Source organism: Phoenix dactylifera, chromosome 2 (genome assembly GCF_009389715.1).
Source record: "Phoenix dactylifera cultivar Barhee BC4 chromosome 2, palm_55x_up_171113_PBpolish2nd_filt_p, whole genome shotgun sequence".
Taxonomy (NCBI): domain Eukaryota; kingdom Viridiplantae; phylum Streptophyta; class Magnoliopsida; order Arecales; family Arecaceae; genus Phoenix; species Phoenix dactylifera.
The window spans coordinates 3,825,007-3,844,038 of NC_052393.1; the positions used below are offsets into that span (position 1 = coordinate 3,825,007).

Below are 19,032 nucleotides of genomic sequence, written 5' to 3' on the forward strand. Positions count from 1 at the left end.
TCCCTTCTCGCTCCCCTCCCTCGTCGTTCCGTTTTAGTTTCGATTGATTAACGAATATTTTAATGAGTTTTCTTTATTTCAGCCACCACCAAGGAGAGGCACGTGCTAGTGCCGCGTGGGGGGGTGATGGTGACGTGGCGTGGGGGCGGAGGGGCGACCGGGCGAACCGTGAAAGCGACGGCGGCCGCAGCGGCGGTGGGGACAGCCAGTCCGTTTTGGGGGATGCGGGGCTTCCGTGTGGATGCGATGCCTTAGATCGGATTTCAACGATCGACTTTCAGACACGTGGACGGTTCTGATATTGTAGTTTTGCGGGGTTGTCTGTTTGCAGTTTTCTGATAGATTTCACCGGTTGACCGGACCCACTGATTTGTTCAGTTGCGACATGCTTTTCTTCCCCCTTTTTCCACCCGTTTTCAGTGTGCCAGCGGCATCGGTTTTCCGTGTGACAGCAGATGACAGTGTTGTAATCGTTCCAAGCGCCTCTGAACACTGCTGTCACAAACAAATATATAATAACAAATTAAAACTGTTTGAACCATATTTGATAATTATATGCAATTTTTTTCATCTATATTATTTTCAGGTTTTTTATCTATCTTTTAAATATGAATACACATATGCCTATACATCCACTTTCATAGCATAGCTGGTGTGTTACTGGAATAACTGATTTATTACTTTGTATTGTCTCTTAGCAACACCTTATCAAGTAGTTGTTTTTTTAAGCGCTTACAAAGTGGCAAAAATTATATTATTGTTTTCTGGCTTTACTAGATGTATCCCTAATAAAATTATATAAATCATCCACTTTAGCAATATATATATATATATATAAAGTTGCAAGAGAGTTAAATAAGGTACTAAGAAAAATAAAGAGAGTGGAAATACATGAACCGCAAATCTAAAATAGCATGGTAGTTTGCATTAGTGTTATAGCAGAAATAGTATAAAATGCAGCAATATTATATTTATATAGATCTGAATTTTTAGAGAAGCATCATCTAAGAATTAATTGAAAACTTTGGTTGCCAGGTGGATGGTCACAAAACTAGGGCTTGATGCCAGCTTAGGTTGTCTTAGAATTCAATGCTACTTAGATGGCTTAGATTCAAGTTGGAGAATATTAATTAGTGGGGTTGGAGTAGGCTTGGATTGGCCTTTGATTGAAGGCTTTAACCTAATCCAGTCATGTCACGACCCCCGCCCCGTTCCCGGCGGGCCGCCGCGACGGTCCTAGGGTGCGGGTAGGCATAAGGCCACCAGCCACCGCGTAGAACCCTACTACCTATCAATTATCAATAAATCTTGAAAAATTTGGCATGATGCATGCACAAAATGATCACTTTTTCTATAGTGACCTGTCAGGATTATCTCAATACATACAACACACTACCTGTCAGAGCAGCAATCACATAATCTGTCACATATAAACCTGGACAATATATAGCAATACATTATCACAGGCACACAACTGATCTGCACACATATATATACCTGCTTCCCAATCCATCCATGGTCAAACCCATATCCACAACAGGATCTATGACTGTAACTATGCACTATATATAATAGAAGGTTTATAATACACCAAAAGGGGATAAACCTCTATCTACATTATACTATACTATGGAGCGGCACAGCTAGCAGGCAATCTCTAACCCTGCTCCTCTCTATACAATACCTGCCCTGCAATCAAAAACACCAAACTGGGGAGTGAGTATATAAATACTCAGTGAGTGGAGTAGAGAGTACTATGCACATGAGACAGAATATAATCATGGCTCGAGATGAAATCTCAAGATCAATAACAACATGAACATGAACTCAACATAGAGAATATGGAATAAATCATCAATATTACCACAATCAATATCAACTCATCTGAAGCATATATGGAATAATCAAGCAAACATATATGCTACTCATGAATATGCTCAACAGATCATAATGCTGGAACATACAAATCAGGTGTCAATATGCTGAAATCATCACTAGACAGCTGTCGGGAGGTGGGTTTTACGCCCCAGGCGAACCAGCAACAACTCCCTACTGTCACATGCATATGCAGGATAAGACACCATATCGATAATGTAAATGCTAGACAGCTGTCGGAAGGTGGGTTTTACGCCCCAGGCGAACCAGCAACAACTCCCTACTGTCACATGCATATGCAGGATAAGACACCACACTAATCATATAAATACCGGCCAGTATCCAGAACAGAAATCCATCTCACATCTACATACTAAACGGCACCTCGCGGGAATTCTACATCCGCGGAAAGCCATACTGCACCTCGCGGGGTTTTACTATGCCCGGCGGCAAGCAGAATATAAGTCGTAGGACCGGCCGATCCTACGCCTAGGGCCGTGTCCCCCCTAGGAAGGGACTGGGCTCCGCCCACCCAGAAGGCTACTATGTGCACAAAGGCCGATGTTCAACCCCATCGACTATAGGTGTCCTGCAGATACTGTCAAGCCATGCATGAATGCCATAATGCACCCTCCCAATACTCTACTAAAAAGGAGTATAATCAAGACTACCACTCACTCGACTCCGACCCAATCATAAACTAACATCAGGGTTGGGAGTGAGGGGTCAAGGATGTGCAATGCAACTCAATTTACCACTGAAATGAGCTCCACAAATCTTTGAAATAGAGGAAATGAAATCAATTTACAAAAGAAGTCATTTCACAATTCAGATCAATTTGATTACTCATCAACCTCTCGTAATTCCTCTCAATGTTCCCTCAAATGCATGTACAGAATAATCAAGCATGGAGAATCAAGATTATAGAGGAATCTACTATAATATCAGTCAATATGCACAAGTGGAATCAATTCACACTTGGCGATATTCATGAAAATGAATTAAGAATGCTCATGGTGCAAAGTACATGGCTCCCACTCACCTGCCAATCCGGCACGGCCTCGATACGCCTCTAGAATTCTACAGCAGGCAGTGGAGAACTTCTTCCTCTCGTTCCCTAGCTTCTTGCCCAACTGTGACATGCATTTACCATACATTTAGTCTTGTATCAAGGTCATAATCTACGTGCTAATTATAATATAGGGAACTTTAATTGATTCAACTCCCCCGTTCCCTAAATCTTTTCTTTTCTTTCTCTTTTTCTTTTTCTATTAATTAACTCATCATTTATGTGTATTAGGGACTCCCTTGCATGAGTACAAGGTCCCTTTTAGCTTGATCTAGGCTTAATACTCTATTATAGCATGAAATCCCCTATTTTCTACCCGGATGAACAGTAACCCGAACTGACAGTGGGTTACTTCATCCCGGTTTTGATCCACTTTCAGGACTCCAAATTTGATGAAATTTTTACCTAACATTCTACACTCATAGAGGATTCCAAAGAGATAACATGCATCATCATCGGAGGCCGTTTGACCCCCTAAATAATTCGCCGAAGTTGGGACTTCGACACAGTTTTTCCGTAGTGCCGGAAAAATTTGTCGAAATCCGATTCTTTCTCTTTTAACTACCTCTACAACCCTTATCTGATCCCTCTAGACTACATCCACCCTTTGTATAGCCTAATATCATCAAAAGACTAGGTAGGGACGGATATTTACCTTTTTCTTTTTTTTTGAAATCGAGGTCCTTGCGTAGAGGGGAAGGAGATCTACACTTTTCCCTTCAGCTGGCAGCGCAACCGGAGCTTCCTTGCACCTCGAATCCCCTCCCTCTTTCTTCTTCTTCTTCTTCTTTTTCTTCTTCTTCTCTTTTTCCCTCTCTCTGTGTTTCCACGCCTGAGACCTCCTCTCCCTCTCTGTCTCAATTCCCTCTTCTCAGCCAACCCACCGCCAGACAACCCCCATTTAAGTCAAATCAAACTCTAAAAATTTCCATTTTGCCCTTGCCACTTCAACGGATCTACAACTATGCCATTATCTTTTGATTCCTTCCAATTTTACCCCTTATATCAATTTTAAAGGACTATTCTATCCTTTGTTATATAAAAAAAAAATTTTTAGGGTTATTACATCCTCCCCCCCTTATATAAAATTCGTCCTCGAATTTAAAAGAGTAAATTATCTGATTACTCAAAGGGGTGAGTGTATCTGCTCTTCATATTCTGCTCGGTGTGGTATTGGAAATCAAATAAATTGGAAGTGTTTTACCTTCTATCTCTACCACATAGGTAGGATATACATACTTCGCTTCTATACTATCCCCTACAGGTGTACTAATAGCTAAGGGGATATGCATTAATATCTTATCCTTAGCTAACTTTTTAGCAAAATAAAGGGACACAAATGAATGGGTAGCTCCAGAATTAAATAATACTCTAACTTTAATCTTATCAATGAGGAGCATACCTGTCACAGCTACATTTAATGCCTGTGCCTCTTGTGGATTTACCGTGAACACCCTTCCTTGCCCTCTACCTACTGGAGCTGACAGTTGAGATGGTCCAGCACTCTACTGTGATGTTTGTGCTTGACCTCTACCTCTGCCTACAGGCTCCCTACTACTAGGCCTGTCCATCTGCACAGAAGGATAGGATGCCAAAGGCACAAACTGCTGGGTGGCACCCTGCGGGCATTCTCTGACAAAATGACCCGGTTGTCCACATCTGTAGCACACTCCCTGATCCATTCTGCATCTGCCAGGGTGCTGCTTCCCACATATGCCACATACTGGCCATAATTGGAACCTAGATTCAGTTCTGGCCATAGTGACTGGAGGACGAGGTACTGATGGTAGAAAAGTATCTTGTGATTGACCTCTTTCCCTCCATTTCCTCTTACGTGGGGCAGGTGGAGCTGAGCGTACAGACTGCTCCATCGGGCCCTCCGAGAGATCTACTCCCTCAGATCTATCTCTACTGCTTTGCCCTTTCCCCATACTCATTTTCCTCTGTTCTCTTTCAGCTCTTTCCTCTTTGTTTCTGGTCTCCCACTGTTTTGCTTTATCAATCAGCCTAGATAAGGTGGGGACCTCTACTGCCAGTACTGCATTATAAAGCGGGAAAATCAGACCCCGCCTGAATCTTTCTATCCTGGCAGCTTCAGTGGGGATGATGTAAGGAGCATACTTCCCCAATCTAGTGAACTCACGAGCGTACTCAGATACGCTCATTCCGGGCATCTGCTTCAGCCTCTCAAACTGAAGAGCCCGATTCTGCCTCTCAGCTGGAGACAAGAACTCATCCATCACTGCTTGCCTGAACTCTTCCCAGGTTGGAGGATTCCTACTGTACAATCTGTCCTCCACGTGCCTCTGGTACCAGCCCCAGGCATCTTCTTTCATTGTGAGCCCTACAAGTTCTATTGCCCTTGCATCAGAACAGGGCAGTCTCCGTATCATCTTTTCAGTCTCCTCCAGGAATCTCTGAGGATCTTCACCTTCTTCCCCCTTAAACTCTGGGGTTCTGAGCCTCAGAAATTCCTGTACAGTAATCCCCTCATCATCTAGAGCCCGCCTGGCCAAACTTCTTGGCACAACTACAGGAGGTGGGATGGATACTACTGACGGGGCAGGAGATTTCCCCCAAGCAATCTGCTCTCTCAGAGCCTGATTCTCTGCCAGTAACTGTTCCATTAATGCATCTCTACTTCCTACCTCTCCTTGATCATCAACCCTCCGTCTATCAGTAGGAGGAGGTTTTTCTCTTTGGGGCTCGACATGTGCAGAACCCGCATCCAATGCTATATCTGGCTCCATCCTCCTTCCAGGACGAGCAGGTCCTCTCCTTGGAGGTATTCTTTATATCTCTCTAAAAAAGACAAAAAGAGAGGATGGTCGTTACACACTGAGTCATGATATATTTTACTGAGTTGTAAATGACTCATAAAATAACATACAGAAAAATCCTATGCTCCATAGTATAATCCTATACTTAATCCTGACTCATCCTATTGCTCTGACAGGACTCTTCTTAACCTTTGCTCTGATACCAAGCTTTGTCACGACCCCCGCCCCGTTCCCGGCGGGCCGCCGCGACGGTCCTAGGGTGCGGGTAGGCATAAGGCCACCAGCCACCGCGTAGAACCCTACTACCTATCAATTATCAATAAATCTTGAAAAATTTGGCATGATGCATGCACAAAATGATCACTTTTTCTATAGTGACCTGTCAGGATTATCTCAATACATACAACACACTACCTGTCAGAGCAGCAATCACATAATCTGTCACATATAAACCTGGACAATATATAGCAATACATTATCACAGGCACACAACTGATCTGCACACATATATATACCTGCTTCCCAATCCATCCATGGTCAAACCCATATCCACAACAGGATCTATGACTGTAACTATGCACTATATATAATAGAAGGTTTATAATACACCAAAAGGGGATAAACCTCTATCTACATTATACTATACTATGGAGCGGCACAGCTAGCAGGCAATCTCTAACCCTGCTCCTCCCTATACAATACCTGCCCTGCAATCAAAAACACCAAACTGGGGAGTGAGTATATAAATACTCAGTGAGTGGAGTAGAGAGTACTATGCACATGAGACAGAATATAATCATGGCTCGAGATGAAATCTCAAGATCAATAACAACATGAACATGAACTCAACATAGAGAATATGGAATAAATCATCAATATTACCACAATCAATATCAACTCATCTGAAGCATATATGGAATAATCAAGCAAACATATATGCTACTCATGAATATGCTCAACAGATCATAATGCTGGAACATACAAATTAGGTGTCAATATGCTGAAATCATCACTAGACAGCTGTCGGGAGGTGGGTTTTACGCCCCAGGCGAACCAGCAACAACTCCCTACTGTCACATGCATATGCAGGATAAGACACCATATCGATAATGTAAATGCTAGACAGCTGTCGGAAGGTGGGTTTTACGCCCCAGGCGAACCAGCAACAACTCCCTACTGTCACATGCATATGCAGGATAAGACACCACACTAATCATGTAAATACCGGCCAGTATCCAGAACAGAAATCCATCTCACATCTACATACTAAACGGCACCTCGCGGGAATTCTACATCCGCGGAAAGCCATACTGCACCTCGCGGGGTCTTACTATGCCCGGCGGCAAGCAGAATATAAGTCGTAGGACCGGCCGATCCTACGCCTAGGGCCGTGTCCCCCCTAGGAAGGGACTGGGCTCCGCCCACCCAGAAGGCTACTATGTGCACAAAGGCCGATGTTCAACCCCATCGACTATAGGTGTCCTGCAGATACTGTCAAGCCATGCATGAATGCCATAATGCACCCTCCCAATACTCTACTAAAAAGGAGTATAATCAAGACTACCACTCACTCGACTCCGACCCAATCATAAACTAACATCAGGGTTGGGAGTGAGGGGTCAAGGATGTGCAATGCAACTCAATTTACCACTGAAATGGGCTCCACAAATCTTTGAAATAGAGGAAATGAAATCAATTTACAAAAGAAGTCATTTCACAATTCAGATCAATTTGATTACTCATCAACCTCTCGTAATTCCTCTCAATGTTCCCTCAAATGCATGTACAGAATAATCAAGCATGGAGAATCAAGATTATAGAGGAATCTACTACAATATCAGTCAATATGCACAAGTGGAATCAATTCACACTTGGCGATATTCATGAAAATGAATTAAGAATGCTCATGGTGCAAAGTACATGGCTCCCACTCACCTGCCAATCCGGCACGGCCTCGATACGCCTCTAGAATTCTACAGCAGGCAGTGGGGAACTTCTTCCTCTCGTTCCCTAGCTTCTTGCCCAACTGTGACATGCATTTACCATACATTTAGTCTTGTATCAAGGTCATAATCTACGTGCTAATTATAATATAGGGAACTTTAATTGATTCAACTCCCCCGTTCCCTAAATCTTTTCTTTTCTTTCTCTTTTTCTTTTTCTATTAATTAACTCATCATTTATGTGTATTAGGGACTCCCTTGCATGAGTACAAGGTCCCTTTTAGCTTGATCTAGGCTTAATACTCTATTATAGCATGAAATCCCCTATTTTCTACCCGGATGAACAGTAACCCGAACTGATAGTGGGTTACTTCATCCCGGTTTTGATCCACTTTCAGGACTCCAAATTTGATGAAATTTTTACCTAACATTCTACACTCATAGAGGATTCCAAAGAGATAACATGCATCATCATCGGAGGCCGTTTGACCCCCTAAATAATTCGCCAAAGTTGGGACTTCGACACAGTTTTTCCGTAGTGCCGGAAAAATTTGTCGAAATCCGATTCTTTCTCTTTTAACTACCTCTACAACCCTTATCTGATCCCTCTAGACTACATCCACCCTTTGTATAGCCTAATATCATCAAAAGACTAGGTAGGGACGGATATTTACCTTTTTCTTTTTTTTTGAAATCGAGGTCCTTGCGTAGAGGGGAAGGAGATCTACACTTTTCCCTTCAGCTGGCAGCGCAACCAGAGCTTCCTTGCACCTCGAATCCCCTCCCTCTTTCTTCTTCTTCTTCTTCTTTTTCTTCTTCTTCTCTTTTTCCCTCTCTCTGTGTTTCCACGCCTGAGACCTCCTCTCCCTCTCTGTCTCAATTCCCTCTTCTCAGCCAACCCACCGCCAGACAACCCCCATTTAAGTCAAATCAAACTCTAAAAATTCCCATTTTGCCCTTGCCACTTCAACGGATCTACAACTATGCCATTATCTTTTGATTCCTTCCAATTTTACCCCTTATATCAATTTTAAAGGACTATTCTATCCTTTGTTATATAAAAAAAAAAATTTTAGGATTATTACAAGTCAGAACTGATCCACACTTAAACTCAAAGCAATCTTAGATTATCTTGAAATATAGTATTGTAGGTGGCTTAGCTTCAATCTGGCGAATATCAATTAGTTAAAGATGGACCAAGCATAGGTTGCGCTTTAATTGAAGGTTTGAATCTAATCCAATCATAACATACTTACCCCTCAATCCAATTCAATTTGACTTGATCCTTTTTTCTTTTTTTTTTATCGTGATCAATATTTATATACATCAAGTAAGCTTATAAAGTCTAGTATAAACGAATCCAACTGAAACCATGTTTGAGCCGGAGATTATAGAGCTAGGTCGAGTTCCAGTTACTTGTGGATTAAGCTCTAATCAAGTTTGGCCAGCTAATTTAAAGGTCAGGTTGGACTATAATTGGTTCTTAATCGAACCCAACTCGTGTTGCACTAGAAGGTTGGTTCATCCGTGGCACTGGAAAAAAAACTCCGACACCATGCGGTCGCTTTCCAAATACTATTATTGTCTTAATATTTGGTAGCGTGTGCTCCACCTTTGAGCACGTGTTTGGTTGGAGAGAAAAGTGTAGCCAACAAAAAATGAAAAAAAGTCTCTTATTTGGTTGGAGTTTTCGGAGAAGAGAGATAAAAAAATAGTATTCCTATAGAAATAAGATTTCAATGTTTCGGATAAAAACAAACCAATAAGAATATAGAAAAATTATTTTTCCACCAATGCTTTTTTTTCCTCAAGTTGAATTCGTTTCCTTTGTTAAATGTATAACAGGTATTTCACATAACTTCTCAGAAAAATAGATGCTCAACCAAATATAAGCCACTCTAAAATAGTCACTTTTTCATGGTTAATCAAATATGCCAAAATTATTTTTTCAGACATCATATTCTCAAGAATTAGATTGATAGAAAAAATATTTTAATAAAAAAAATTCTAGCAAACTAAATGAGTCCGAACATCCAACGATCTGGGGCGGTCGGCCCTATAGACCGCTTGACCCAAAGAACGAATGAGATCACAAGTTGAGAAAGAGTCCATTCAATGGCATGGGCTCATCTAAAATCAAAGTATACGTTGCTGTCCAAACAACTCAATTCAAAAGGCCAAGTGGTCCACAATCTTCTGGGCGACATAGTTTGATCAACGTTGAAAGTTAGATGGTGTAAACCTATAAGGAACGCCTTGAAACGTTTTTAATTCTGTTATCTCCCCTCTTTTTGCTCCTTCCTCCGTTCCTCTCTTGTATCATCTTTTTATCCGGCATCTTTTTATTATTTTTTCCTGATTAATCTTGGATTGACTGCCTTTTTTTATATTTTGTCTATAGCATTTCATCCATGATCAGGAATTTAATGGTTTCTTTATGTTTAATCCCAGGACTGCAAGTAAAATAGGTCTAGATGCATTTTATAAACAAAAAGACTAGGTCATAATTTTTTCCTTTGAAATTTGAAGTATCGACTTACAAATATTTTCCATACACTGATGTCATGCCATGTCGCATAACCTTGCTGCAGTAATACAATGTGTAATTATCACCCTTTTAACCCCCTTTTTGCTGCTTACAATACAAAATCAGAATCAGGATGGAGTAATAGGAAAATTATGCATAAGCTTTATAACTCAATATTTTTTGATTTGGGTGCTACTTCACTGTAATATATACTTGCCACAATTAGTGGTGGATTAATATGCATCCTCTAGTGTTCTTATTGGATTAACAATTTACTCCTTGGAGATTCACTGGGCATGAATGCACTATATATGCTCCATAAAAACCTTCCAATTTTTTGCTGCAATACATCTAGGCCACCCATATCCCTGAGATTCTCTAATATTTTCTTTACAACTTGAGGTACTGGAATCAGAAGATAGATTTGTCCTAGATACCAAAGTTTTGAAAGATTTGCTAAGCTGTGCATGCATGGATCTACTAAGTTTTGTCCAGGTGGAGCAAGCCAGCCAACCATTCAAGCCCTCATAAATTACAGACATCTATCTCATCCTCTTCCAAGTCTGTGTGCCTCTCTATCTCACTCCCTTCCATCACCCCACTTGCAGTCATCCTCCAAATGACCTCCTCTCCATCTCCTATGTAATTCCACGTACACTTTTGGCTTTTTGGGTGGGTAAGCTAGGATCGAACTACTGCTCTCAAGTTTTTTTTGAGAAAAAAGCTTGCGCAAAGGTGAAGTGAGAAAGATAAGCATGCGAGTTCTAGGGTCGATCGATCCTGGCCTTCCCACTTCAAAAAAAGAAAAGACACAGAAAACTATGGAAGGTAATCTTCGCTACACCAGAGTTAATTTGTGCCTACAATGACGACGGTAAAACTGGTGATCTCATCTTTACCCTCTTAACTCTTTTTAGTGATTTTACATCTTGAATAGCACTTCACAACATTTTGTTATTGTTAATTCATAGCATCCTTGACTCATTCTTTTTGTTAGCATGATTTTAGGGATCATGAAATAACCTGGCGTGTAACATTTTTTTTATTAGAATGATTTGTATCAAGATGTATTATTATTATTATTTTTTTTAGCATGATTTTGTTAGAGTAATTTTAGGAATTACGTAATAATTTGTATCGATCTGTAATATTTTTTTGTATTAGCATGATTCTATACCAGCTTGTATTATTTTTTTTGTATAGAGTATGTGCACTAATATATACAACTCTTGAGATATACTGAATGTGATAAAATAGATATATGAAGCTCTTTCTCTCTCTCTCTCTCTCGTTTTTCTCTTCTTTTGCAAATATTTTAACACTTTTAACTAAAATGATTTCTTTTGCCAATCTTTTAGCTGCTTGTGGAATTGGTAACTGGACTGACCTGATATTTAGTTTCTTGGTAGGAAAAGCATATCTTCAGATTGACTGCTTGAGATAATCAAGAAATTAAGATTCCTAGCAGTGTTTTAGGATTGATATTCTTAACCATAAAGCATATGTGGAAGCCTCATGGAGATGCTAGATCTCTATGGCAGAAAGCTCTAGGGCATCGTTAAGACAACTGGTGCTGACATGAGTCATGCTAAGAAAGTTTGGAACTTGTTCATACTGCTGTCTAGGCGCCTGACCTTGTGCTTTCTTGACCTGGATTTCTATGCTTTATCTCTTACACTAATGACAGCTCTTTATGACTCGGGATCTATCTTTTAAAATCTAGATTCGAAGTTTCTAATATATTTAAGGGGCTTCATTATACGTTAAAAACTTGATTTGGCAAAGGGATCAAGAGACCTAGAGCTGGTAATCATGCTAAGTATTTGTCTCATAATATGACAATATATTTGCAGGAAAATTGTGATGAGCTCCAATTCACAGTCTTGAACCCAACATCAAAACAATATTCACCACAAAAAATTATAGAATCTACAATATTATTTTAGTTGCATTTTAAAAAATGCTAGAAAAAGTCACTCTGTCCTGTATTTATAATAACCTCCGAGGTATTAGTTTGTAGCTCGTCTTTTCTATAAAATCTGTGACATTATTTTAGTGGTCTTTTTAAAAAAATACTGGTAAATAAAATTTTGTTCCACATTGATGATGAATATCTGGGTAATTAGTTTGTAGCTCGTCTTTGTCACAGAATTCACTATATTATTTTAGTGATATTTTTTTAAAAATTTAAAATAATATTTTATTTCATATCAATTATTAATTATCAAGTATTACTTTGCAGCTCGTCTTTATTTTTCTTACCCATAGGTTAGAAAAACTTACTGAAGATATGATTTGATAACACAAAATAAAAATGCTAACTAAGAGTGTATTTTGATGCCGAGTTTAATTCAATTCTAGATAAGGATATGTGAGATTGATTTGGTAAAGAATCTCGATCATTGATCCAACTAGATATTGTATTAAAATATATTAAAAATAATAAATTATTCAAATACTATATAAAAATATTAAAAATTATACATTTAATATCCCTTTTATTCTTTAATTGCAGAACAAATAAAATAATTCATATTTTAAAGAACTTGTAAGAAAAATTATAGACAAATATAGGAATATGTTGAAGTTATTTATATTTTTAAATACTTTAAACACAATTATTTGAAAATATCACATAGAATAGAGTGAAGTTATTTGTTTTTTTACTTTTATCAAAGGGAAAAGTTTTGAATTTTTCATAAAAATAATTATCAAAATATGAAATATCAACATACGAGTAACGTTCTGACTATAATAAACCATAATTTAATAAAATAGATTGTTGTCATAGTCGTTGGTGGTTCTTAACTAATTGAAGGATCACTGGTTCAATTCCCACTAAAGGTGGTAGCTGTCATGGATTATATAATTTCATGTAGTGATGGCCAAGCGATAAACCCATCCATTCATCAATGAGAACTAACTTGAAGTCAAGATTGCCTGCCCACGGCGAACAAGTGGTCTATGAGGCCCATGAGAAGAAACCAGCTCTCCAACCCAATACATAGATCAATGATATATACCTAGCAAAATAGTCATCCAGCATTCTAATACACACATCTAGATAAAATTAATAAATAATTTTCAAAATATGGTGTTCATCTATACATACTACATAGCCAGATGACATACACTTAACAAAATAATCAACTAACATTTTAATACACATCTCTAGGTAAATCGATCCATAATTTTCAGAACATAGTATTGATCAATACATATTACATGGTCAGATGATACTCACCTAGCAAATAGTCATCCGTCATTCCAATATGTACCTCTAGGTAAATCGATACATAGTTTCTAGAATAAGGTATTCACCAATATACAATACATAGCTAGATGACACATAATTGTCAACCTTTAGACATATATTATAAGTTTCTTTGATACACATACACAATGACTCGGTACATAACTTAAGGTAAATTAAACTTAGTTTTTAGAATACGGTATTCACCAATACATAGTGCATGGTCAGGTGATACACACTTAGCAAAATAATCATCTGACATCTTAATACACACATCTAGATAAATCATTGCATAGTTTCCAGAATATAGTGTTCACCAATATACATTACATAGCCAGGTGAAACACTTAGCAAAATAATCATTTAGTATCCTAATACGCACCTCGAAGTAAATGAATACATAGTTTTCAAAACATGGTATTTAATAGTACATAGTGCATACCCAAGTGATATACACTCATTTGTTTCTTGATACATACTGTAAGTTTTTGTAATCTTGAAATAAAAAGATTCAGAGGAGAAGAAATGGACTTAGGGAGGAGAATGAAGGCTTCATGGAGGGGAGAGACGATTTGACGAGGAAGAAAACGGATGGAAAGAGGCTTGACAAGGAAGAATAGAGGATGCGGATCGAGGGCCTCTCTTCATGTGTGCATTTTCCTTTCTTTGTTGGTTTATTTTTTTAAAACCATAGGATTGACGGATTCTATTAAAACACTAGAGAAAATGTGGCAAAATAGGAAGCCCGTTCTATATGACATTCTATGATGCATGCACCAAAGGATTTTTGTTCCCTTAGCTCCCCCCTAACTCCCCATCTCATTTATTTCTAATGTAGAGTGCAACACCCCCCCCCCCCCCCCCCCCCCCCCCCCCCCCCCCCCCCCCCCCCCCCCCCCACAATTCACCATTTCTTTAAGTCCCCATGTTGTAGATTCGCTACACACTTTATCCATTTGGGACTCCTCTCTCTCATCATCGAGCACTGCTATCTGCATGATCTATCCATCTCGTCCGCTCTCTTAACCTCTCCTCTCGCTTAGTTGGCGATTAATGTGGTGTTTTTGAGAGAAGAAGAAGAGAAAGGGAGGTTCCCTAGGATTCATCGAACCTAGTGCATCCAAAACAATCCTCTAAATCAATCATAGATCCACTAGGCATGAATACACTATATATGCTCATAAAAACCTTCCAAATGTTTGCTGCAATACATCTACCCCACCCAAATTGCTGAGATTCTCTACTTTTTCCTTTACATCTTCATGTAGTGGAATCAGGAGGTAAATCTCCCCTAGCTACCCAAACTGTTGTAATGACTCCTAAGCTGTGCATGCATCAATCTATTAAACTTTGCCAGGTGCAGTTCCAGCCAACAAAAGTCACTGTACTGCAAATCTCTCTCGCACTGTACTGAATGAGTATGCAATGAGTCAAATCAATCCCTTATCAATTAGCATCCAGCCAGTCAGCCATTCAATCCCTTATAAATTATAGACCTCTTAGCCTCTTCCAAATCTGTTTGCCTCTCACTCCGTTTCATCACCCGGCCTACATATGGGTATTATAATGAATGGAAGCAAACATAGAAATTAAGAAATTTTATTGTATTTAAAAATTAAAAAATATTTTTATTTATATTCTAGAATTAAAATTTTATGAAGATTTCAATATTTTATTTTTATGTGAACTCTTCTCTTCTCAGAAAGGATCCCCTAGTTCTGACTATAGAATGAATGTCATGCAGAAAGGATGAAGTAACAAGAGCATAGTATGGTCCCAGCATATATGTCTTTCTATATGAGTGAAGCCAATTGAAATCAAGGAGTGTGTCAATTTAGCAACCCTGGCATGATAATTTTTGAAGATCAGTGAAGAAAGCTCCAAATGCGAAAGCTTCTCAATTCATAATCATTAATAAAGCAAGCAAAGAAGCACCAAAGATCGAAAACTTCCTCAAAAGTCAATAAGAGGAAAAAATATTTCTCGATTGGAAAAAAAATGGCATGTCACAAGGGTTCCTTTTGTAATCCAATTTGTTGGTGCTCATTACTTTAGTGCAATGTCATATATTGAAATTTTATGTTGAGCCCTTGCATGCTTTATATATTACCAATTAATTCCCAGATTCGTTAAATGTCAATCTGTTTCTTACTATGTTACAATATAGATACCTATCACATGATTGTTTAGCATCTCATCCCCTACATCTGCTAAGCATTTTTTACAAGCAAAAAGGAAGTTCAAATAACAAGTTAATTTGGAATTGTAAATACAATCTAATTGAGAATATATCAAACATAGGAGGAGAAGAGCATTTATTTTGGAGGTTTTAGGGGATTTTTATTCTTGATAAGCAGTAGTCCTATTTTCGCGCAATAAGTTTGTTTCAAATATGGGTCTGAGAGATTATTTTATTGGGTGTCTGATTAGATTTTTCTTTTGCATGTTGTCTTTTTAAGAAGTCATCTTACCACATGCCTGAGATTATTGTGCCTTTTGTATTAGATTGATTATTAAATCATAATCTTATCTTATTCTCCTCTATTTGTATCTTAGTACTGTAAACTAGTTATATAATGTCTATATCAGTTTACCTCTTTTTCACCTTTTTCTTTGTTTGACCAAATATAGTATTTTAATGGTAATTAAGGATTAATTATGTATTACATATCTTCAAAATCTGGTCATAAAAAACTTAAAATTTCAGATACTCGACTTTGAAAAGAGTTCGAGTTATTGTTTAGACTTGTAAATCATAGCAGTAGGGATCAATTATAAATACTCTGAAAAAAGGCTGCCCTAGTGCAACCTTGTGTGCTTTCAGTAGATCTTTCTGCAGCAACACATTAGTTTCCATGTCAATATTACAACAGTTATGCAATGTGGATCCGAGTGTGAGCATTCAGAATTCCCAAATATTTGGGGACTTAAAAACATCTCAGATGCAATTGATATAATATACTAGAAAATACATTGAGAAAAAAAATTAGTAGAATACATATCCATAATTGTCACAATAAAATTTATGCTACTTGACAACAAGCAATCGGTTTTCTTTAGTTGCTAACTGTAGGGATCAGGCAGACTATTTAGATATCGAACACGACAAAATTACAAGCTTTTAGGACTGATGGAACACGTCGTTGCCATCACTAAGAAAATATTCAGTAATTAAAATCAAGGATTAAAGCATCACTTTTCAGTTATCATTGCAATGAGCTGAAATGATATGTTCACAACTGCATATCATGGCATCACTGCCAACAGCACAGAAAGATGTGCAAGTCTATGAGAATAATCACAACTGACACATTATTTTTTTTTAGCACTTAGACAAAAAACAGTTTTTAACTTCGGGAGAATATATCCTGGATATCTGTGTTGAGATGTTGAACATATGAATTGGTGCAAAAACTCAAGTATCAATCATATGGATCTTTATTTATCTGGCTTAATGCGTATGGGTCCTTACAAACTAGACATTGCCTTCATGCCTACATAGGACTTGAAATGCCACTCCTGTTGCATTCATGTCATCATCTTCAATTCTTCTATCTGAGCATTAGTAACCAGTTGAACTGTAATGGATTGATCTACAACCATAGAATCCTATTAGGAGTGACTACTAGAGCTTCAATTGTCTGACTTGTTAGGACTGAATCCTAGATCAGCAGTCAGGTGTGTAACAAAAGAACCTCTGGTTGCCATGGATGTGTAGGACTCTCAGACAGATTGATTTTGTTCAAACTCTGGTTACCAATTTTTTTTTTTCTCTCTTTATTGTTTTAAAACGAAGTCCCGATGCTATAATTAGGTAAAAACTAAGATTATAAAGTAAATTGAAGTACAACAAGAGACAGTTTTTGGGCTTTACCTAAATTCAACTTCCAAGATTCAGAAGAGACTAAGCTGCACCCAAACAGATCGCAGCAACTCTCTCGAGGGCATTTTCCTCCATCCGCATGGTAAATGTTCGCAATTGCCGGTCTTTACGTCGAGCATATCGATTTCATGAATACTGTTTTCCACTCGTTCATGGGAAAAATCGAATGGATCGCTGAAATAAATGCAATCCACTCTGCATCCAGGAATCTCCGCAGCGGGGACGGCCAGATTCTGGTTCAGTTGCTCCGACCTAAACAGAGCATGGCCATCAACCTCTTTCGCCCAGGACGACGCAGGCGGCTTCCTCAGCCTCAGCTTGAACACGTCGAATCGCCCCTTCTCGTATCTGTCATCATCGGTCTCCTCCTCAAATTGGACGAACAATAACAGCTCCCTGGTTGCTGCCACGAAGAAGAAAGTGCCGTAGGGCTCCATCTGCAACGAATGGATGCGTCCGGACTCGAACGGAGCTTCGGCCTTGCAAACCGAGACATTCCCTTCCATGTCGATCATATAGAAATGGCCATTGTGGCATGCCATGGAGAGGGGCGGCTCGGGTAAGTTGGACTCGACCACGGTCCAGGCGTCGTCTCCCACCTTGCAGACAGCAGCATTGCGGTCGTTAAAGTAGCAGTCCCTGATCATGACGAAGCACTTGCCGTCGATGGAGAACGGGTTCGAGGACAAGACAACCTGCCAGGGGTAAACATGGGAGTACTTGTCGAGACCCTTCGCGCGGGACTCTCCATACCTTCTGCTAAGAAACCTGTTGCGGTCCGGGGAGAACACGAAGTCCGACAGGCGGTAGAAGTCGTTGGTCGGAGGGAGCTGGATCCGATCCCTGGTGACGGGATTCAGCAGCGACAGGGCTGCGTCGGGGGCAGCGACGTCGAGCAGGACCAGCCAGCCGTGGGAGGCGGTGAGGATTATCTTGTTGACGAGCTCGGGAACGAAGACGGTGTGCACCTTGTTGGTGGAGAGGCTGAAGACGTGACGGGCTTCGCTGGCCGCGTCGTACGGCAGCATCAGAAGCGGGATGTGCTGCGGGAGGCCGAACCGGGTAGCGGCGGAGCGCCATGCGCTGCATACGCAGCGAAATCGGATGTAGTCGGACGGCTCGGTCATCTTCTTGATGAGGAGCTTCATGAGATCGGTAGGAAGGTTGGTCCATGGGGATTGCCTCGCGTCGACCGATGCCATCGTCGTCGATCCGCGAGTGAAGCGGGGAGGAGGGGATAGGTTCAGGGTTTTCGCGCAGCTTGTTCCTTGCTGCCTTATATAGAGGAGGATCCCTCTCGTTCGCATCCATAAATGCTTGCAGATTCGTCACCGTGGCGAGGAACGCAGGGATAAGAAATGCTCTCCGACACCAATCTCGCTTTAAATTCTCGAGTTCCCGCTGCTGGTTTTCCGGTCCCGGTCCTCCTAAATTGATGGTCAAATTTATGTTTACTCCTCGTTGACTCGAAATTTTTTATGTTTTGTAAACACCAGATAAGAGCGAAATAGATCTGAGTGCAAATAGATTGTGGGGACTAAACATAAGACTTTGGTTAATTCTCTGAATGCAAATAACTCCTCTCTTTTTTTTTTAATGTGATCGATACGTATCTCATAACATTTTTTTTTCTTTTATTTATGTGATTAAAATTTCTTTGAGCCCCTTGTCAGCAAGGCTTTTGATCTAAACTGATTCTGTC

At 39.6% G+C, this 19,032-nt stretch overlaps 1 protein-coding gene across 1 annotated transcript; it reads right to left on the reverse strand.

The window, feature by feature from the left end:
- Positions 1-17,341: 17,341 nt before the first annotated feature.
- LOC103706208 (F-box protein SKIP23-like) lies at positions 17,342-18,532 on the reverse strand. Its single transcript, XM_008790247.2, has one exon. The coding sequence runs from the start codon at positions 18,530-18,532 to the stop codon at positions 17,342-17,344; it is 1,191 nt and encodes a 396-aa protein (XP_008788469.1).
- Between the last annotated feature and the right edge of the window lie 500 nt (positions 18,533-19,032).

Excerpts from the sequence above, each read along its gene's own strand:
- LOC103706208 (XM_008790247.2), bottom strand. The coding sequence starts at position 18,532 with ATGGCATCGGTCGACGCGAGGCAATCCCCATGGACCAACCTTCCTACC.